This window comes from Heptranchias perlo, chromosome 6, assembly GCF_035084215.1.
Source record: "Heptranchias perlo isolate sHepPer1 chromosome 6, sHepPer1.hap1, whole genome shotgun sequence".
NCBI lineage: Eukaryota > Metazoa > Chordata > Chondrichthyes > Hexanchiformes > Hexanchidae > Heptranchias > Heptranchias perlo.
The window spans coordinates 40,035,702-40,059,476 of NC_090330.1; the positions used below are offsets into that span (position 1 = coordinate 40,035,702).

The window sequence follows — 23,775 nt, forward strand, 5'->3', positions numbered from 1 at the left end:
AATTGGAGGAGAGCCAATTTCTGTGGGATGAGAACAGATCTGGCCCAGGTAAATTGGAATCAAAGATTGACAGGCAAAACTGTAATTGAACAATGGGCAGCCTTCAAGAAGGAGATAGTTCTGGTACAGTCTAGGTACATTCCCACGAGGGAGAAAGGTAGGGCAACTAAAGCCAGAGCTTCCTAGATGACAAAAGAGGTAGAGTGTAAGATGAAGCAGAAAAAAGGGGCATATGACAGATGTCAGGTTGATAAAACAAGTGAGAACAAGGCTGAATATAGAAAGTTCAGAGGGGAAATGAAAAAGGAAATAAGAGGGGCAAAGAGAGAGTACGAGAATAGACTGGCGGTCAACATAAAAGAGAATCCAAAAGTCTTCTATAGGCATGCAAACAGTAAATGGGTAGTAAGAGGAGGGGTGGAGCCGATTAGGGACCAAAAAGGAGATCTACTCATGGAGGCAGAGGGCATGGCCAAGGTACTAAATAAGTACTTTGCATCTGTCTTTACCAAGGAAAAAGATGCTGCCAGAGTCTCAGTAAAGGAAGATGTAAGTGAGATACTGGATGGGCTAAAAAGTAATAAAGAGGAGGTACAAGAAAGGCTAGCTGTACTTCAAGTAGATAAGCAAAAGAACCAAAGGTGACATGAGGAAAAACTTTTTTACGCAGCGAGCAGTTTGGATCTGGAATGCACTGCCAGTGGGAGTGTTGGAGGCAGATTCAATCATGGCTTTCAAAAGGGAACTGGGTATGTACTTGAAAGGAAAAAATTTGCAGGGCTATGGGTATAGGGCAGGGGAGTGGGACTAGCTGGATTGCTCTTGCATAGAGCCGGCACAGACTCGATGGGCCAAATGGCCTTCTTCTGTGCTGTAACCTTTCTATGATTCTAACTCATCCAGTTCAGATGGGATGTTTCGTAGGTTGCTGACGGAAGTAAGGGTAGAAATTTTGGAGGTACTGGCCATAATCTTCCAAACATCCTTAGATACGGGGGTAGTGCCAGAGGACTGGAGAATTGCGAATGTTACACCCTTGTTCAAAAAAGGGTGTAAGGATAAACCCAACAACTAGCCAGTCAGTTTAACCCCAGTGGTGGGGAAACTTTTAGGAACGATAATTCGGGTCAGAATTAGCAGACACTTGGATAAGTGTGGATTGATTAGAGAAAGCCAGCACAAATTTGTTAAAGGCAAATCGTGTTTAACTAACTTGATAGAGTTTTTTGATGAGGTAACAGAGAGGGTAGATGAGGGCAATGCAGTTGATGTGGTGTATATGGACTTTCAAAAGGCATTTGATAAAGTGCCACATAATAGGCTTGTCATCAAGATTGAAGACCATAGAATAAAAGGGCAGTAGCAGCATGGATACAGAATTGGCTAAGTAACAGGAAACAGAGAATAGTGGTGAACGGTTGCTTTTCAGACTGGAGGAAGGTACACAGTGGTGTTCCCCAGGGGTCGGTACTAGGACCACTGCTTTTCTTGATATATATTAATGACTTGGACTTGGGTGTATCGGGCAGAATTTCAAAATTTGCGGATGACACAAAACTTGGAAGTGTAATGAACAGTGAGGAGGATAGCGATAGACTTCAAGAGGATATAGACAGGCTGGTGGCATGGGCGGAGACATGGAAGATGAAATTTAACGCAGAAAAACGCGAAGTGATACATTTCAAGAATGAGGAGAGGCAATATAAACTAAAGGGCACAATTCTAAAAGGGGTACAGGAAGAGACAGACCTGAGGGTATATGTACACAAATTATTGAAGGTGGCAGGGCAGGTTGAGAAAGCGGTTAAAAAAGCATCCTGGATCCTGGGCTTTATAAATAGAGGCAAAGAGAACAAAAGCAAAGAAGTCATGATGAACCTTTATAAAACACTGGTTCAGCCACAACTGGAGTATTGTGTCCAGTTCTGGGCACCGCACTTTAGGAAGGATGTGAAGGCCTTAGAAAGGGATGAGGGACTTTAGTTATGTGGATAGACTGGAAAAGCTGGGGTTTTTCTCCTTGGAACAGAGAAGGTTGAGAGGAGATTTGATAAAGTTAGTCAAAGGGTTTAGACAGAGTAGATAGAGAGAAACTGTTCCTATTGGTGGACGGGTCAAGAACCAGAGGACATAGATTTAAGGTGATTGACAAAAGAATCAAAGGTGACATGAGGAAAAACATTTTTACACAGCGAGTGGTTAGGATCTGAATGCACTGCCCGAGGGGGTGGTTGAGGCAGATTCAATCATGGCCTTCAAAAGGGAACTGGATAAATACTTGAGAGGAAAAAATTTGCAGGGCTACAGAGATAGGACAGGGGAGTGGAACTAGCTGGATTGCTCTTGCATAGAGCCGGCACGAACTCAATGGGCCGAATGGCCTCCTTCCATGCTGTAACCTTTCTCTGATTCTATGAAAAACACTCAGCAGTTCAGTCAGCATCTCTGGAAAGAACAAACAAGTTAATGTTTTAAGTGTAGATCATTCTGTAAATTTTTTCAGTTCTGATGCAGCATCTATACCTGAAACATTAGCTTATTTGTTCTCTCCACAAATGTGACTAAGTTGCTAACTGTTTTCTGCATTTTTTTGCTTTTATCTGATTCTCTTTTTTTTAAACATAGAATCTATACACAGAAATAAGCCAGTTGGCCAAAGTGGTCTATGTCTGTACTCCACATGTGCCTCCTCTAATTACCTTTTCCCACCCTGCTCCCTATTCCTTTCTTCCTTGTATATGCATCAAGCCTCCCTTTAAACGTGTCAATGCTATCTGCTTCAACCATTCCATGTGACAGCGCGTTCCACATTCTCATCAGTCTCTGTGTAAAGAAGTTCCTCCTAAATTCTTTAATTGATCTGTTAGTGGCTATTTTATATTTATGCCCCCTTGTTCTGGACCCACCTACAAGTGGAAACAGTTTCACCATGTCCATCTTCTGGCCTGATCTACTTGCAGACTAAGGTCTCTCTGCTCCTTTAATCCATTTAAAATCTTACCATTTAAGGTGTATTTACTTCCACTATTCTTACTTCCATAATGTATTTCACATTTTCTTACACTAAACTGTGTCTGTTACCTATCTGTCCTTTCTGCTAGCCTATGTCCACCCAGTCTTTCACAATCTTAAGTCACACTTTGCCATACTCCCCAGTTTGGCACCATCATCAAATGTTGATGTTGCTCTCTCGAATCAATGTCATTTATGTATAAAATAAATAAGAGCAGCCTCATCACAGACACCTGTGAAACACCCCTCACCCTATATTTCCAGTCTTCTTTTTACTCCAATCCTTTGTATACTTTCCTCCAACCATTTCTCTATCCATGTGGCTGCATTCCCTTAATCATTACGTTTGATGGTTACTTTGAAAATGTGAGAGGAATTAGATGATTACAAAGAAGTTCTGTAAGTATGAATAAAAATGATAGTGGGGGAAACTGAACTGAGTAATATGTCCTACTCAAGGTATACACAGGATTTACTTCACAAGTTACTAAAATCTGGAAGCATGTTACATCTTGCTGAAGGTCATTTTTGTGAAATCACAGTTATATACATTTCAATTTTTTAAACTTCTGTAAAACATACATTTAAAAGATTGCAAAAGTGAGGTTACATACCTCTTTAGAAAAGTCTTGCCGAGATTTCATGTTAAGATTACCACCAAGACCTCTAATTAGACTAACTATGAACTGTCCACGATCCGTACAGCCATGAAGATGAGACAAACCATTCAAAACTGTTCCAACAAGACTAGTTTCCACCACAAAGTCATTCTGAAAATAAGAAAAAAAATTGGTTTTTCATAATAAATTAAAACATGTTATGATTCTCACATAAGTGAGGAGATTGGAAAAGAAGAACTTCTTAAATCCTAATATTTACTCTGCAGTTATTAGCAAAGTGTTGAATTCACTGATTCAGGCCAATTATATATTTGACAAGCTTTACTGATAACAAATAGATATTTGAATATTTCACAAAAATGTTTATAGAATTTAACAAACTTTTCCAGGTTTCCATTGATCTTGCTGTTATCTTAAAAACAAACTACATGCTTTAAGAATGTCACAACAATAGTAGACATGAAAGAAACTATTGCAAGTTCCGGCTCGTGTTTGACAAGGTATTTTTAAAAGATTTGGGAAGCAGCTATTGGCTCACTAAAAACACATGTTGGAAATTGGAAGGAGCTAGCGAGAATGCAGACAGTAATCACAAATGTGCATTGTTGCTGCTGAGGAACAGTGATGTTATTTCAAGATTTGTCCTAAGCCCACAGCTCTTTCTCATCTTCATAACTAACTAATAATTCAGTTTTCAAAATGTATAAATGACACTAAACTCTGGGAGACATCATACTCAAAGTAGTTATTATTCAAAACGATCTTGAAAGCGTTTGCATTTTGCCTTTAATGTTGATAAATGTACGGTAATGTAATGTGTATTGAGATACTTAGATAGTGAACGATGTATTCTGCTTTTAAATTCTAGGAATGGTCGGGTGCAGCATAATGATCTTTTCCAGTCCCGTACATTCCTATGTTGCTATATAAGAATTAACAACACTAAGCTCTACTAGACTGTAGGCATGTTTGCATTACTAGTGTCATTAACTCTTGATATGTGGATTTCCGACAATTGACAGCACTCTAAAGATAAAGATGACAATCTCCCAAGACCCAACAGCAGTGTTCTCCTGCAATTTTCATAGGTCTTTCCTTCTTCCAGCAGAACCAACAGCAGTTGTGCTGCTAAATGCACAAAGTTAGTTCTGTTTATCAGTGTGTGCAGTAATGGGGGTACTTTAGGGCCATTCTGGAATGGTGAATTAAGATGGGCCGAATGGCTTTCCTCATCTGAACATGAGCAGACATGACTCAAAGAGCTGCCCAGTGTCTGTTCTTCAACTGTACTTTTTTTTCATCATTCTAAGTATAAGATAGGAAAATATGATTTCAATGAGACAACTTAAAAGAGCTCAATGAAGTTCATAGAATTTCTTACATATGAACTAAATTGTTAACTAGTGTATTGAAGACAAAAAGTATATATTTTTTTATAAACGGATTATACATTTGGCTCAGAAATGTGTACATTTACAACTGTAGGTACACACCAAGTCAAAACTCAAAATTCACTCACATTTAATAGTCGTGTCTGATTCAACAGCAACGACTGTACCTGTATACAGGAAAAGGGCAGGAGTTGATACTTATAAGAATGAACTATGAATGAGGAACCAACAAACCGTTGTTTAACATAAATCTCAAATCAGTGCAACAGCCATTTAAAAGGGTATGAATTTTGCATACAAACGATAAATGAGTCCCAGGTGATAATGGTGTCAGCTTTTCTGCCCACCTGGTGTTTAAACCCTCATCCATGCCTTAATCACCTCCAGACTCAACTATTCCAATGCTATCCTGACCGGCTTCCCATCCTGCACCCTCCGTAAGCTTCAGCTCATCCAAAAGTTGCTGCCCATATCCTATCCTGTACCAAGTCCCATTCACCAATCACCCCTGTGTTCGCTGACCTACATTGGCTTCCAGTCTCCCAACACCTACAATTTAAAATTTTCAACCTGTGTTTATATCTCTTCATAGCCTTGCCCCTCCCTATCTCGGTAACCTCCACCGGCTCTACCAACCCACTTCCCCCCCCATTCAAACTCATCGTTCATCTCACTAGGGCCTCTTGTGGGCTTCTCCCCACAACCTACCGTTAGCAGTCACGCTGACAACTACCAAGGTCCCCTGCTCTTAAATCTCCTTCACCTCAATCTCCTTCAGGACCCTCCTTAAAACCCATCTCTTTGACCAAGCTTTTGGTCACCCCCTGATAACATCATCATCTTTGGTTCAACATTAATTTTTTTGATTATGCCTCTGCATTGATAAGAATCTGGAACTATAATGAGACACTTCAGTTAAATATGAAATGACAATTGAACTGACCAGATTATTAATCTAGATTTTAGAATTTTTCATTCCACACAATTTAAAAAAAGGAAAAGTCACTCTATCCTAGACATTCCCTTCTCTGGTCAAAAGGTTGGACAGGTAGCCTGCCACTAGCCCTTGCTAATCCATTCAATAGATCGCTGACAAGACTGACCCTAGAATACTTGGACACCAATATTTCCCCACGCTATGGGGAAGCTTACAGTATCTGCTCAGCAATTCACGTAAATGGCACACTTGAGTTTAGGAACCCAATGGTGTAAAAGAAAAATAAGTTACACTTCACAAAATCATTACTACCTCAAAATACTTATTCTGCAGCTTATAAATCCTCTTGCACAAGAGAGATAACGGTCACTCACCTGTTTCAAAACCCAGTTCAAACACTTCTCAAAGTAGTCTCCTATCCAGCTTTCAAGATTGCTCCGGCATTCATCTGCCTGGTTTCGTAGCCAAGATTTCACCAAAGAATTTACGTCTGTATCTTCATCACTAAAAATGCAAAGAATCAGAAACAAATGCAGGTTTTTTGACTTTGTCAAACAAATCAATTTATTTTATTGTTCTTTCATTTTTCCCAGAGTGTTAACATTTGTCATTAAAATTTAGGTGAAATCTGGCAAATAAGTTATGCCTGTTTAGGTATTTTTACATCCCTCAGATGTGACATGGCCATGTATGTGTTTTTTTTTATTAAGACTGAACAGAAATGGGTTTGAGGTTTTTGCAGGCAAGTGTGAAGCACTGGGAATAGTGCAATGAGAGTTTTTCCCCATTGTTTTGTTGAAAGAGGAAAAACAGTACCAGACTTGACGCTGTCACGGTTTATGATAAAGCTGGTGACATACTGAAGTAACAGCACCTCATTTTACCCTAAAGAAATTATTCAAAGCCTTGTTGTACAAATGTTGTTTATTTTATGGTTTCATAGCTCCAGGTAAAACTTCAATTATGTCTAAAATTGAATTCTACGACATTGCATATGCTGCTACCGTTGTCTGTTATTATTTGTAATTTACAGAAAGGAGAAAAACCTTCCAGTCATCATTGAAACCACCAATGTTTCTTATGGAATGGATACCTGGAATATAGTTACAAGGCTGTAACAAACAAAATGAGTGCAAATATTACTATAAAGCCTTATATTATATTGCATCATGCAGTTCATTCCCTGGCATTAATTATTTGATGGAATGTAGGGCTAGAAATTAGTGTTGGTGACATTAACACGCTTATATCAAATTTCTCTTATTGTTACTTTTTCAGAGGCATTAGTATGTAATGTGTGAATACCTCCATTCAAACAGAGAGGAGAACTTTGACATTAGCACATTTTTATCATATGAATGCTTAATGTCCAATACTAATTTCCAAGCTATTTTTTTTTTAAAGTCATAAAACAAATTTACCACCTTACTTTTTTGGGGAGGGGGTGGGAGAAAGGGGAGAGTTGCAGTCTCTAAGCGCCATGAGAGAGCTGATTTCCACAAGTTGGTATTACGCTCCTTTGTGATGTCACTAATGACAAACTACTGTTAGATTTTCAAGTTGTTTACATTCAACTTACAACATACACTAAAGAATGATAATACTTGTGACTTCGAAGAACATTGTTGAACTCAAAGAATGCCCTACTTTTATGCATTTCTTGCACTTAGAAACTTATCAGCATGAACTACACTCTTTAGGTATGTAGAAAATCTTTTCATTAAGAAAAAGTTACATGCATGCAGCCTATCCCAGACTATTATTTGTAGTAAATACTAACTATTTTAGAAGTGCCTATTACTTTAGTAATCAAGGTTTGTACTGTAAATTATTCTTCTATTACTTTAATTGCTCAATCACAATTGCTGTGCTAGAACTTACTTTACAATCTTAAATTAGCTTCTAAAATAATTGCTTTTTATGCAAAAAAAACTTTAACTCTTCAAAAGAGTAGGAGACAGAGATTCAAGATGTTGACTTTAGCAAGCTGTTAACACCACACATTTAAATGCAATCCATCTTAATTTCTTAACTTTACAGAAGTGAGCCAGTCAGTCCATACTTAGAGTGTACTGGTGGTAAAAGACAGAAAATGGTAATAAAAGAAAGGCATTTTAATTAAATAATTTCCAAAAGGTGTCAGCTTTGGCTCAGTGGCAGCATTCTCATCTGAATCAGAAGATTGCGAGTTCACATCCCACTCCAGAGACTTGAGCACATAATCAGTGCAATACTGAGGGAGTGCTGCATGGTCAGCGGTGCTGTCTTTCAGATGTGGCCTTAAACCGAGGCCCTGTGTGGTTTCTCAAATGGACGTGAAAGATCCCATGACACTATTGGAAGAAGAGCAGGAGAGTTCTCCCTGCTGTCCTGGCCAATATTTACCCCTCAACCAACACCACTAAAGCAGATTATCTGGTCATTGGCTCATTACTGTTTGTGGGACATTGCTGTGTGCAAATTGGCCCCAGCGTTTTCTACATTACAACAGTGACTACATTTCAAAAGTATTTCATTGGATGTTATGCACTTTGAGGCATCCTGAGGTCGTGAAAGATGCTATATAAATGCAAGTTCTTCTCTTTCCTTCAAATTGCTGGTTATATGAATATCAACTGAAGTAACTTTAACGTACAAGATGTTCAAGAAATATTGCAGGCAATTTATCTGGACACTGGTGATAGCATTTGCAATAGCTTATATTCTAGCTTACAAGAGAGAAAACAGACCAATATGAATTGGTAAGAACTGTAAGCATTCTCACCTCAGGAAGATCATGCCCATTCTGGATATTGTAGCAGGAGAAGCACAGCTGAGATCATGAGTTTCAAACACAAAGTTAACATTTGGTCCAAACTGGATCCTTTCTCCACTTGGCATGGTGAGCAGCCGATTATCATCCAATACTGAGTTTAAGGACTCAATCCACTCAGGATCAATGTCCCCATCACAGATAATCCAGGAGTGGACCTCTAAAGAGAAGCACAGAATATAATCTTCAGTGATGGGTTAGGTTTTTAAGAGCTTGTAATGAAGTCTAAAAGATGTTATTATAAGAAGGATTGGTCTTTAATATTTTAATTGACTGTGAATTTATAATATCCAGGAATGGTGCCAGAGATCGCTCCAATTTAGCATTATTATCCCTTTTTCTGGATTTCCAGTTTATAAAGATGTTATTCAAAACATACTGTGAAGAGACAATTGGGTAAACTTTAAATTCCAGCCTGGAAGGGATTGGGGCAGGGGGGAGATTTCCGGGTGCGAAACCCGGAAGATAAGTGGGTGGGTCACAGTCGCAATGAGGATTTGTGCCGGCAGCCAGCCTGATACAGAAGACTGTCGGGCAGAAAGGCCTGCTGCATCAGGCTGCAGCCGAGGATCAGAGTGAGGGAGGGATCATGAGATGGGGAGAAGATTTGGGGAGGGTGCGGGGAGGGATGCCGGGGGGGCCGAGGAAGAGATTTTTTACACCGGACAATAAAGATAACTTTTTTAAGTTTATAAACAAGAATATACAACTTTGTTATAACTTTGTTATCAGTATTAAACATAATAGATGACCATTAACCAAAACCACTTAAATAGAGTCATAATAAAAACATTTTGAAAGAGCCTTTCTCATAGCAATTTGTTTTCTTGAAAACAGAACTTTAGGGACAGATTTGCCACCCACCGCCACCCCCCCCCTCAACTTCCTCAAAATGTAATACAATGCAACAGTCATTGACAGGCTACGGAGTTTGCAGCATTAAACATTTAAGAAATCTATCTAAATATCTCAAACCAAAAACATTTGCATTCTAATTTTTATATCAAACAATTATTTCGCAGAATATTATTAAACAATAATGACTGGAGCAATGCAACCTCAACTTTTGTCTACATTGTTCTTTTTATTTTGTATGTGGGCTTAATAGTTTATTTTTGGTTTTATTTTAAATTTGTAAAAAATGTTAGTCCTTCTTCCCTCAGCCAATTAATAATTATATATTAGTTGCATCATGACTACTTACCCTGTGGCTCTCGAACAACCTGACGAGCACTGTTAGTTAACACACCATCAGACCATTCTCGGGTATCCATGTCAATGTGACCCAGGAGCTGCTGACGTGGCATGGCTTTGGGATTCATTGTGTACTGCTTCACCATCTTGCCTAATTTACTTAGAGCTGCCCGCAACATTCGCCATAGTATTGATTTTCCTGCACCACTTGGACCCACAATAACTACTCCCATCCTCTGACGCAACTGTTCGAAAAGTTCCAAAGCCTTCTTTATCTAGAAAAATTGCAACAGTTTTACTAATTTTAGCAAAGTATAAATAATCTAATTTGATCTCCAAGTACATGAGATTGTCAACAGCTTCTTAATCCTGGAAAACAACAGAATGCTTCATTAGTTTTGTTCAGAGTACTCTGATTCTATCAAATGGATAAGAACAGATTTCCCAGAGCTAGCTATTGCCTGATTTAACAGGAAAATTGACCCATCAATTAAGTTTCAATGCCAAGTATAATTGCCTTCATTCAAGCAACTTGTGCTTAGAATAATAAGAATTGTATCTCCAAGTTAGATCAGGGGTGTATAATTCACATATTGATATCAGGAAAAAATGCAATATTAAAACTCCAAAAATAATTTCAGTCAGAAGAAACAATTCATTCAGCATCTCAGTGGTATTGAAATCAGCCTTTTTAAATATGAACATATAACCAATTATTCACTTTTAAACAATCACTTGTTCAGTCTAATATATTCATCAGCACTAAATTAAGCATGCAGCTTTGAGAATTTCAAGAAAGTATCATAACAAATGTGTAATTCAAAGCCATGCTAATAGTTAATTGGAATGTGAATTAAGTAAAATATTCCCATGATTAACATGCATTGGTGGTACTATACAAGTGATCTGGTGAATTGTTGATTTGATCAAGTCCTGATTCAAACTGTTTTTTGTCATTTGCTATGCAAATTTGTCCTATTTATCCCACAGCTTTGTTTGAGCACTTATATTCCACCATGACAGTTATGACTGAATAATACGGGTCAGAAATGTTCAAATAATTGCAAATAACTGTTGCGGTCATTTTATCTGCCTTTATATTTACCTGGTTGGGTATAATTTCGAGGTTTACTTCCTCAAACGCCTCATGGAGAGCTGCGGCCAGCTCCACATATTCAACATCTTTAAAATTAACACCAGGGAAAATGTCTCTCACCAAAGCATCAAACCGTGTACAGTCAGAAAATGTCAGTTTTGACATAGTGTTAAGACGCAGAGCCTGCACCACAATATGACTCTCATCGACTGTAAAACAAAGAAATGGGAGAATAAATTGTATATATTCCAAATATGCATTTTCACAAAGTCGATGGTTTGTAAGATTCTAGTACTAAATGCGTGAGTTGGTAAAACATTAACATTTACTTTTTTCGATTCTTCTTTAGAATTGCATTCAAATGAGGGAACTAATTCCAAAAACATCTTGAGCATCCTGTAATTTCCATTAATATATCATCATTCAGAATTATAGTTTTATGGAACAGAGGCACTGATGGGAGTATTTTATACTCACTTTCAAGTGCACATATATAGCTAGATTAAAGGATTTTCAAACATCACTGTACGTAAACAAAAACAGAGCTGATCAGTTCTACTTAATCTCATTTTAACTCACCTTTTCTCTCTACAGGTACTAACAAACCTGCTATTTATTACCATCATTATTTTTGTTTCACATTTCCAGCATTTGCACTTCTTTCTTTTTATTGATCACTGTATGCAACGCTTTTAAATTAACAGAAAACAGTTTTCTTCAAACACAGCAGTTTATACATGAAAATCAAGCTGTCGGCCAATAACAAAACTTCCTACACTTGCAGATGTTAGTATAGGTTTTGTTAAAAACTACTGAATGCCTTACTTTTTCTTTTGCTTTTCTTTAGCTGTTGAAGCAGATTTCCACATCCCTTGAGGACTGTCTTCAGTGCTCTCAGACCCCAGTCATAGTGCTGCTGTGGTGTCAGAAGCTCTCTGAAATTACACCATAAACAAAACTCAAATAAACAACTTAATTTAGTAAATTACACTACTTAGTATGGAATTATATTTTGGGGCTTTTAGTAATATATTTTTCTTGGGCTCAGCATCAAAAACCGCTCCTGTAAGTGAGTCTTATTCCCAATGAAATGCAGTGCACCTTTATATGCCCAATATCTTGTATTATAGAGAACCAAAGGATTGAAGAGAAACCCTTGTTACTATATTTAGCTTACCGGATATAACGCAAACCCCCTCAATCTCCCAGACTTTGGAAAGCTGTAGAATATTCCATGAGACATTGACAAGCTATAAAGGGATGCTTAATTAACAGATAAGCAGTCGTAATTAAATGATGCAGCAAATTACAATAGTTCACATAACATAATTATTCCTCCCCAGATTTAGGAAATAATAAAGATGCAATCCTCCGTTAAATAATGGCCTGCGATAGCTTCTCTTAACAATAGCTTTCTTTGTCCTCTTCCCCCAGAGTTTTTAGTGTTTTTCTTGACTGTCAATAAAACTGGGAATATTTTCCCTAAGACCTACCCCAGAGAAGTTTGACCAAGAACGAAGAAAATTCAAAATTTTTATTCCAAATCAAGTAAAGCTGCCAATTATATAGAAACTTAAAACAAGAAAATATCTGTAGTGCCAAGTAAAAGGAGAGAAAGAGAGACTAGGAGAGTGAGAGAAAGAAAAAGAAAGAAAAAGAGAGAAAGAAAAAAAGAGAAAAAAGAAAGAAAAATGGGACAAAGATACAAAGAACAATGAAAAAAGAAAAAAAAACAAAAGAATTTGCCAGGCATCCCAAACGTTCACAATTAATTAATTACTTTAGAAGTGTAGTCACTGTTGTTATGCATTAACCAATTTGCACGTAGCTAGGTTATGGGTCAGCAAAATAAAATGCATAACCAGTTAATCTGTTTTTTTTGGGTGGTGTTGGTTAAGGGAAAAATGATGGCCAGGACATAAGGAAACTCCTTGCTTTTCAAATAGTGTCCTGGAAAAGCAAATGGACATATCAGCAAATTAATATCTCATCCAAAAGATTTTGCTTTACAACAATTCGTCCCTCCCGCAGTATTGCCACTGAAGTGTCAAGATTGATTGTGTGCAAATCCTGGAATGGGGCTTGAACCAACCATCTTCTACAAAAAAGCAAAAGCAAAATACTGCAGATGCTGGAACTCTGAAATAAAAACAGAAAATGCTGGGAACATTCAGCAGGTCAGGCAACATCTATGGAGAGAGGAAGGTAGGGTTAATGCTTCAGTCTCTATACTCCTAGGCTCTGGGTCACTCTCTTGCTGGCCTTCTTACCTTCTTTTTCCCTCATCCCCTTCTCATCCTTCTTTCCCTCCTCCCTCCTTGTCTTATTCTTACCTTCACTCACTTACTTTCCTTCCAATATCTCCCTCCCACCTTTTCCCCTTCTCTCTCCCTTTTGCTGTTCCCCATTTCCACTCCTTCCCCATCTTCTCTCATTATTCTACCTCTTCTCTTCCCTTTTTCCTTCCGTTCTTTCTCAATCCCCTTCGCGTTCTGTCCTCCTCCCCTTCCCTCTCCCTCCTTCCCTTGTTCACCTTCCCTTCCACTTACTTCTTTCGCTCTTTCTCTTCTGGTTATTTCTATTCCCCTGTCCTTCTAGTTCATTAATTTTTAGTTTGATTCATTCCTTTTCTGTTTCTCTCACTCATGTCATTTTTCTCCTTCACATTCATTCTCTCCCTTTCTTTCTCTCCTAAAAAGTTGTATACAGTCCTCTTCACGGTTAACCATACTCCTTATTTTTCTCTGTCTTTCTCTCTCTCATATGAGAGAGTGAAAGAGAGCGATACAGCAGGAGTGAGAGGAAGAGAGTGATCATATGACTCCTCATTCAACCTCCATCTCAGCTCCCCTTGCCCTCTCTCCTCTGAATTTACTGCCCTCCTGTCCGCTCCAAACTTCCCTCCATATAAACTCTTCTACCCATATTCTCCTAGCCACTTCACCTCCCGTAGCCTCTCTACAGCCATGGGCTTGGACTTTAACATGGAGCCAGGAAGAGAACGTGGGGAGGGAGGGGGATTTTCAGACACGAAACCCAGAAGTGAACGGGTCAGAATCTGCAGTCACAACTTAATTGAAGCAATAAACCTTTTCTTCCAGGTTTCGCGTATCCAAGCTGCGTAGCGGACGTTACGCGCACCTGTGTGTGGAGCATAAACACCGGCATGGACCTGTTGGGCGGAATGGCCTGTTTCTGTGCTTTACATTCTATATAATGACGGGATCTGAAGTCCACTATTTAAAGGGCCAATGAACAAATGGATTTTGGAAGAGGAAGGAGGAAGAGAAGCCGTGGATTCACAGAGACCACGACCAGCACCCAGCTTCACAGATGCTTCCCATGAAGCACTGCTGGGTGCAGTGAGGGCCAGGAGAGAAATAATTTACCCCAGCAATGGGAGGAAGAAACCTGGTTCTGCTAACAAGAAGGCGTGGCTGAGGGGTGAGCAGCAGGAGTACGGTGCCCCGGTCTTGGATACAGTGCAGGAACCGCTTTAATGACCTAACCAGGTCAGGAAAAGTGAGTGCAGTTGCTGATTCACCTAAATCTTGTGGTGTACAACACTCCCCTATCACTCTGTCTTACCAAGCGTACTCCATCACATCACTCCTCACACCCACTTATGTTTCAGCAGCACCCATCCTTCACTTTCTTTGTACTTCCTCACCTCCCCATGTATCCATCCACCAATGACACTCACCCCAATCCTTATGCAATGTGATGCATCTGTCTGATAGTCACCCTCACCCAATGCATTGCATCCATCGGGTGAATATGTGATCTTCAGTCACTCACAGTTCTGTTCCTTCGCCCCATGCAGAAGAGAGCGCAAAACGCAAGGGAGAGAGAGAGAACTGGAGGTGGCCCTCCACAAATAGTCCAGCTCACAGATGTAGAGGAGGATGTCATGGAGATTAGTGGCACATCTGCCTCCCTCTCAATCGGAGATGAAGAGACTTGGAACTCTCAGATGCCTGGTGACAGAATTTAAACATCTTTCACACACGATGACTTTATTGCATCAATGACGGACTAAACTATTAGAAGACTGAATATGGTGATTGGCAAGATCGTTACTTTGTCATGACTAATTCATATCGCTTTCTTTTGTCTTCCAGAGCCTTCATGTGTACAAGAACAATCTACGGAGATTCATGATGATTCCTCAGAAGAGCTCATTCCTTCTGAGGGTGCACCGTCATAGAAAGTATCGCCATGCACCAGCGCAAATACTAGCACTTCAGTGGGTCCTGTTAGACAGTTAGTTGGATTTCGCCTGGTGATTCCCAACCACAAGTGAGCACAAGCAGACACTGGTGGCTGGGGCAGCTGTGGACAGTCCGCGTCAGAGGGCGCAATCCTCTCCAAGCTCTGCTCAGCTGGACACAGATGCTGAACCCCGGGGGCCATCGTTGAGAATGAGAATGATTGAGGTACAGTTGCAAATTTGCGAGGTACTGGAAAACGTGCTGCACGCACTCTCCACAATAGCGGAGAGGATGGTGGAGTCCAATTCCAACATTAGTGAATTGATTTTGCAGGTAATTGCGAGAATGTCTGCTATGGAGAGAGTGGCCGCCTCCATGGAGCTTCAAGCACAGCTCTCAAATGAGCCTATGCAGACCATGATCAGAGCCGTGCAGACTTTGGAAGCCAGCATGTCTGCCGCCTTAAACAGGATGGCAGATACCTTATCCGTGGCCTTACAACGCATCACTAATCTGCACCAAGCTGCCCTCCAGCAGAGTGGTAGCAGTAATGTGGCGCTGGCCCAGGAGAGGATGATGGCGAAAGGGGATTTGGGAGTGGGAACTCCACTCAAAGTGCTCCCACGTCTCACCCGTTGTCCCTCCAAAACCAGTACCTGACATGCTGCCTCCTCTCCCAATGACCAAGTCTGCCCCTACACAAGTGTAGGTGGAGCACTCTTTGGCTGGGCACTCACAGGCTCCTGAACCCAGAGGTCATAGGCCAAAAGCATCTCAGCAGTCAGAGCAGAGATCTGAGCAGCCTGCCTCTACCTCTGCTGAAGGGGATGCATGTAAAAGCTGTAGGAAGTGTAAGTTCAAGCAATTGCAATTCATCAAGAGTATGCACATGGGTGTTTGAAGAAATGTTATGTTTTGAAGTCTTTTTTTTATATTAGCACTTAAAATTTATTGATTAGCCCCACTTCTTCGTCTTGCCCATTATCACTTCCCGAGTGCCAACTCGCCTTTTCATTGGCTTCACGATAAATGCCAATACATGACCATACCCATTGGGCAGATGTGCAATGGGTGTATGTGTGGTTGAAGTACTGTTTTGTGCAAGGTGGGAGTTGGGGGGGAATTGGTGATGGTGGTGGGAGCAGGCCGGAGTGTTTCCATGTTTCTTTTTCCCATTCTGACTAAGAGAACCTGCGAGATATAAGGGCATCCTTGGCAGCCATGTAAGCGGCTGGTCTGGCGATGGGTGCCCCATCTTCATATTGCTCATCTTCCTCCTGTTCTTCAAAGTTGTTGTCATCAGAGGATGATTGACGAGTGCCGTCCTCCACCTCTAATCCTCTCTGCTGCGCTTCGTTGTGCAGGACGCAGCACACCACTATGATTCTCGACACCCTCGCTGGCGAGTACTGAAAGGCGCCTCCAGAACTATCCAGACATCTGAAGTGCATCTTCAACATTCTGATGGCTTGCTCAATGTTGGTCATGTGGCTCTGGTTGTAGCACTTTTGCGCCACATTGGTGGGTTCCTCACAGGTGTCATTCGCCAAGTTTGAAGGGGATATCCGTTGTCTCCAATGAGCTGGCCCTTAAGTCCATCTCCTGATTGGAAGAGCTCTGGAATGTTGGACTGCCACAGTATAAAGGCATCATGACAGCTGCCAGAGAATCTGGCGCACACCTGCATGAATCTCTTCTTATAGTTGCACACCAGCTGTGCATTGATGGAGTGAAACCCCTGGCGATTGATGAAAACTCCTGGTTCATGTGGTGGTACTTGGATTTCCACATGTGTGCGATCAATTGCACCCCGCACCTGTGGGAAGTCAGCCAGAGAGGCAAAACCGACTGCCAGCTCATTCTGGCTATTGTCATCGCAGGAGAAGTTGACATAAGTGGACGCCCTGGCAAACAACCCATCCATCACCTGCCTTATACATTTATGTGAGCCGACTGAGCGACCCTGAAGATGTCTCCAGTGGCGCACTGGAAGGAGCCAGTGGCAAAGAAATTGAGGGCAGTGTTGACTTTTACAGCTACAGGCAACGTGTGGTCACCAAGTCCAGCCGGGAGCAACTCTTCTTCAAGGAGGCTGCAGATATCTGCGGCCACCTGCTGGCTCAATTTAAGCCTGCGTAGGCACTGATCTTCAGATAGGTCCAGGAAGCTCAGCCTCTGCCTGCAGAGCTTCTCACATGGGTGGTTCCTCCTGTGACCTCGGCCCCTCTGTTGCTCCCATCTCTGCTGTTCTCCACTCAGCTCCCCTCTCTACTATTCTCCAGACCTTTGTTGTGCACCTCTGTCTTATGCACTTGCAGATCCCAACACAGCACCACGTCGCTGCAGTGGAAGGTCATTGTCTTCCTCCTCCAATGTCCTCTTGAATACGTCCATTGCGCCCCCCCCATCCTGATCTTGACTAACATTTCTAACACTGCATGAAATAAAATGCTCAGATGAAAACAGGGCCTCCTCTAAGCTGCTTTATGAATAAGAAGATGCAGGTTCATAACTATGATTTCCCAAACCCTATGCTAACCTCAGCTGTGCCAAGCAGAGGCAAGGTTCTTCCCCAAAGGGAGAACGGGAAACAAGGAGGGACAATTACCCTAAGCTACTCCATGGTGCCTACCAGCATTTGACAATAGGATATGTTTGGCAGAGATCTGAGAACATGGCTCCGTCTGTCCTTTTGTTGAGGTGTTGCTGGAAAACCATGGAAGAAAAATAAATTACAGAAAAATGTGTAGGGTATCGCAGATACATCAATAATTACCTTCAATAAAATTTATACACCATACAAAATTAGTGTACCAGTAAGAAAATGACATTATTATATATGATGCATTGAACTGATCTTTTATGCTACTCTACTTCACTGATGTCAAAGACAGTGTTACTGGATGGACTTGGATAGACCTTTGGCCTAAATATTTACAATTACAACTTATTTCAATTACAGGGAAAATAGCATTATTTTAATACATACTTGGACAGATTAAAGAGGGCCACTAATTTCCTTCCCAACATGTTGCCGTCTTTAAATCCTTCTGAATAAAGAATCACTTCAGCAATAAGTTCATTATCAGGCCGAGACATGGCAACAGGCCGAAAAAGTTGTTTTAGGTTATCAGGGAGTTTTTGTCGTCCTCCGTAACCTTTTCCAGCAGGATTCATGGTGATGAATATTCCAGAATTTGGATCGAGATCAACCTAAAATTGCAAATAAGCCAATTTATAAAATTGTGCACTATAAAGTAATAGATTAAGGAAAATTATTTTACATATTGTGATGTAACTCCTGTTGAATTACAAGCCACTCCTGCATTAGAACAGCAGACATCACTATGCACTTTAATTATGCTGTACAAGTGTATTTAGCAAAGTAAGGCGATGCATAGTGGGTGGCAATGGTAGATGGAAAATATACCAATGCAATGTCTAATTTAGTAATTCATCATCATTATAGGAATAAGTAAGTTAATCGCCTGCCCTCTAGGTTGACATTTTTTTCACACAATATTAGCTATGTAATGTCAATTTGTTATTTACTATATCCAAAAACAAATCATGGTTTTAAAACATACGGTAAAATCTTCAGTGCCTTGGCTACTGGCTGTTATGTGTGAAATGGTTTTGCTTTCTGAAATTACTTTCCCTTGCAAGGAGATAAAACCGACTTTATCCAGTACCCCCTGGCAATCTTGGATCAGAAATAAAGCAGAATGGGGCATCAAATCTGTTACCTCACTCTATACTGCTTCCTATAAGTGCTGCAATGCATAGTGGCACTCTGTCAAAAAAACTGTTCTTAATTAACATTTCAAAATCATAGTATATAGCTCTTAACCCCATATTACTCAACTATGACTCCATACTTTTTAAAACATTAAAGCAGAGATTTTCCCTTCAGTGGGATTTCATCCAGGACTTCCGCTAGCTCAACTGAACCAGTGCCGATTCCATTGAATTTTCCAGGGTCCGCTTCATTTAAATATTAATTCCAAGCTTCCGGCAGTATTATCATCGCTGATTGTGACCCCAGCCATCTGGAGGTAGGGAATGGTTTTAAAAGTCTGCAGCAGCTTAAAAGGTCAACTATCTGACCCCAAGCATGACAACTCAGGGCAGGAACTTACCAGGTCAGCTACATATTAAGTACTAAGTGTGGTTGTAGGTGGCAAACATCTCACTCCCTCACTGTTAAAATTTTTCAACAGCTTACCATCAATACCCAGGAGGTAGCACAGGGTCCTCAGCCTTCACTAGAGAGCTTGCATCATAATATGCATGCATTCCACCAAAAGCCTCACATGCTATGCAAATACTTGGTTCATGCACCTGTTATGATCTGCCTGCTGACACCTGGATTTGACTGCATCTCATGACACCAGAGGTCATTCTCACTTTTTACATTCTTTAGACCACCCATAACCTCTAGCCTTTCACTTCCTATGAGGACATTTTGGAGTTCCTGCAGAAGCAGGTAGTTTCAAACAGGGAAGTCAAAGGGCAAGCGCCAGAAGCAAGGTTGTCATAACATTCTGCTTTTCTTTATTATGCTATTGCTCTACACATAGCCCATCAGCAAACTACATTACAAAATATTCGTGTAACTCTTTCTGCTCAAAGTCACATGAACTCTGCTCCTGAGCAAGCCACTGTAACATCTCTTTTCTTTCTCCAGATGTGACACAAGAAGTATGGAGGCAAATTTGACTTGTTAGCATTCGAATCCAAGTCATTAATGTAAATCAGAAGCAGTAGGCATCCCAACTCTAATCCTTGGGGCACAGCACTCAGCACCCTACATAACTCTCCTAACAAGTACCTACTGCTTCCTATCCTTCAGCCAATTTCTTACGTATTTCAAAGTTTTATCCTAAATCCCCACTGCTCCAACTAGTGTGTTTAACAATTATAGAATTACTATCAATGACAGGAGCAAAAGAACTAGGGGGCAAGTCCAGATCAAGACCTATATAAACTGCTAGCCGGAAAAGACACATTATAGTTCTATTCTCCTACCCACCCCCCCCACCCCCGCCAAGATAAATATGGCTGATGGAACATGCTGAAGAAAAGTCCTCATGTGACTACTGAAAAGGTCAATAGTCTTAAAGGGACAGTGAGTTAGTATTTCCCTCATTTTCATGGCAGATGATCAACAAGTGAAATAAAAATTTTGCTTATTTGAGGACTCAGCATATTCCATTAACTATATTTATTTTTTTAAAAACTAACTTACACCAGAATACTCGTAACAGCAGTAAACATGTCAGTTTGGAATTTCAGGTTTTGTAAGCGCTTTTTTTTTAATATATAGTTCCTACTGACTCCTTCATAGTAGCTGTTTGAGGAGTTGACTATATGAATAAATAAATACAAGAACCATTTATTTTCTATTGTTTGATGTTTGACAGCTATTTAAAAAAATGATTAAATTGGATTTTTTTCCACAATTTATGTTTTCTAAGGAATCTTTCAGAAAATACCATTGTGAAAAGAGCAATGCTTAACAATAATCATATCAAAGTAAAACAAAGAATATTTTGATTATTAGCACTGTCAAAAACCCTTGTACTGATATTACTAGAGATTACAATATCAAATATTTCAAAATATATCAAAGCTACTGGTCAGGTATATCTATTCTGCGAAATTAAAAGCTGACACATTAGAAACAACATACCTGCTTCCCAATCAGCTCGCAGAACCGTCTGTGATTTTTCAAAGCGTCCTGGATAGCCTGAATTTGCATAGAAACAGCAGACAGCACAGCTTCCTCTAAACGATTAAACTCATCAAAACAGCCCCACGCACCACATTTCACCAAACCAACAAAAATTCGACCCATGGACTTCACATCTATGCCCTTTGGGAATAAGAATAAGAGAATGAGGATCATTTTTACCACATGTTTTGAAACACGTGAGACTTCAAATATTGAAACACAAATTTAATACATATGTAGCAGGGATGGACTATTAGTAAGAGAGAGTTTAATACCTCTGTTACTATACACTTTTGGGGCTGGAGATATGCCGGCATCTACCGAAGTCCAGTTCTGAAAGCTTAGCATAATGGCCCTTTTGACATTCTGAACTGTAATGCTGGTGGAAGACGGATCATCATAAAGCACAAGGGTCCAGCTATGTTCAACTTCAATCAAACATCCTATCATAGGGATTTCTGTTCATCTATTTTATTAGACAGCCTCCTGACCTCAGTTCTGTCCAACTAACGCCCAGTCATTTGGCACCAAGTAGCACTGATATCAGAACCTTTTTTGGATCCAAATGCTCTGGGGGGCACTCCAAAGAGAATCATTTAGAGTGAACCAGGAACAATTCCTTTGGACTTCTTTCCCAGAGTACTTGGAGTGGTTGTTAGCCACAGAAATCTTAAAGACTGCCCAAACATCCTCCAGAACAGCATCAATAGCTTGGTAGAAGTCCTGGGAACCTGCATAATTGACATATCCACAAGAGGTGTTGGTGATCCCCGGGATACCATATGCTAACTCACTGTCCAACAAAACTGATCTGCAAGAAATCACTTATTCATCAAATGCAAACACACATTTTTGCCCAACTTCTTTCTTCCCACCAGCCCAGCAACACTGGGGTTTACATTAATCCTCCTCTTCTTGAGCCAGGCACACAGCCTCACCCAACCTAACCAAAATCTCTACAGTGGAAAGGACCTTCTTCATATTTGTACTTCCCTACAGGATATGCTATCAATCAAACAACTCTTGGAGGACAAACAATATCTGTATGGCCACACCCAACATCAACAGCTCTACTACATTTATTAGGCTTCTTGAAAAATATACACATTCATTAATAGCCACAGGAAGACCATAAATATTCATTAACCATTTCCTACGGGGAGGTATTTTTGGCATTTCTTTTCAGATTTATTTGAATTAAATATTGATTTAAAATGTGACCAAGCAGTAAAGACCATGTAGCACAATACAGCTTTCCATTTTAAATCAGTATCACATTTTGGTTAGAATATTTAATTGCATAAGGTGCTATGGTCCTCTTCAAGCCAGCAGCAACTGTATATCTAGTGTCAAAAATAGATACTAATCAATAATGTACTTGTATTTAATGCATTATACAAACTGAACAAAATAAAAAGCTTGTAAATAATTACCTCATCACAGTTAAATACAAGGACCTGTCTACCAAACAGGCCACCTAGTGCTTTCACAGACTCTGTCTTGCCAGTACCAGCTGGTCCATATGGGTTTCCTCCAAGCCCCATCTTCATGGCTTGAGTGAGAGTCAGGTAGCACTTGTCTGTTAGAGGAGTATGAACCAGCTTTGGAGCATTACCCTTTTAGAGAATTTAAAAAAGCAATATAACTAACGTATTACAAATATTCTCATCACATAGTTTCTTCACACTGGATATCCTTTCCAATATGGTATAATCTTTTTTCCATGTTACTATAATTACTATACATGTTACTTTTTAGAACTTTGTCACCTAGAAATTACTATTGGCAGATGAAGCCTTAATGCATTTACACAGCACTTTTTGTCTAATACGTTAAAGCAGAAGTTAACCCATTTATTTTAAATGAATTGCTTTGGACACTAAAATAGCAGATAAAGGAATATTATTTGAATATATTAAGTGTTTGTCTGCTATTATCACCATCAATAATTTCTAGGCTAGGGTTTTGTGTCATAACTCTTCATAAAATGAAGGCATTTGGATTGAGATGGAGGTACTGCTGAATGCAAATAATTTTCCATGTATGTACTAAATACAGCCTCACCTAGGGATTTATGCTCTATCCCAGCCTCAGTTTATCAAAACCACATTGAAGTGAGACACTATTCCAGTGGTTCACTGGATGTGCAGAAGAGTAGGAGCTCTCCTGGTGTCCTCAGTAACAATCTTATCGCAACTAGTTCCAACAAAAACCGATTAACTGGTCAATTTGAGATCCTAGGCAGATACTGCTGAATGAATATTTCTACGCATCTTTCATAAACCTGTTACTGTCAGGTATTCATGAATTACCATCAATATTTTCCAATCAAATTTACTACCAAAGCCAGACAACAGCTACTACACAAGTTCTAAACAAACTGGATAAAATAATAATATTAATTTTAAAGAATTTAAAATGAAGAAAATCATACCACAAAGATTTAAATTGGTTATCCTGGCATTAACAGGTGAGCATTTTCAATTTAGTATTATATGCATTTGTGATAGACAACTGAAGGGAGAAACCCTTCTACAATTAAGCAGGTCCTCAGAAAAGTCAAGCCATCAAACAAAGGCTCTGAGCAAAATTGTAGCAAATCTGGCTGTCCATGTGCAACAGGTCTTACCTGTATAAAATTGCTATGGGTCAGTCAAGGCTTAGTCTCAGAACAGAGTTGCTAAAATTACTGTTATATTACCCACTTAGATCTTGTAAATGATCTTGAAAATGAGAGGAAATGGAGGGAATGCATACACAAATCCTCC

The 23,775-nt window shown here is 39.9% G+C and overlaps 1 protein-coding gene across 4 annotated transcripts in view; it reads right to left on the reverse strand.

The window, feature by feature from the left end:
* dync2h1 (dynein cytoplasmic 2 heavy chain 1) overlaps nucleotides 1-23,775 on the reverse strand; it is a 656,363-nt gene that overhangs the window by 522,619 nt on the left and 109,969 nt on the right. For all 4 annotated transcript variants that reach the window (XM_067986146.1, XM_067986147.1, XM_067986148.1 and 1 more), the window contains exons 34-42: nucleotides 22,441-22,623; nucleotides 20,966-21,148; nucleotides 18,263-18,486; nucleotides 11,888-11,997; nucleotides 11,072-11,271; nucleotides 9,977-10,241; nucleotides 8,725-8,932; nucleotides 6,335-6,464; nucleotides 3,627-3,782 (exon numbers count right to left, since the gene is read on the reverse strand). In XM_067986146.1, the coding sequence (XP_067842247.1) occupies nucleotides 3,627-3,782; nucleotides 6,335-6,464; nucleotides 8,725-8,932; nucleotides 9,977-10,241; nucleotides 11,072-11,271; nucleotides 11,888-11,997; nucleotides 18,263-18,486; nucleotides 20,966-21,148; nucleotides 22,441-22,623 (1,659 nt within the window). The remainder of the gene's footprint in view (nucleotides 1-3,626; nucleotides 3,783-6,334; nucleotides 6,465-8,724; nucleotides 8,933-9,976; nucleotides 10,242-11,071; nucleotides 11,272-11,887; nucleotides 11,998-18,262; nucleotides 18,487-20,965; nucleotides 21,149-22,440; nucleotides 22,624-23,775) is intronic.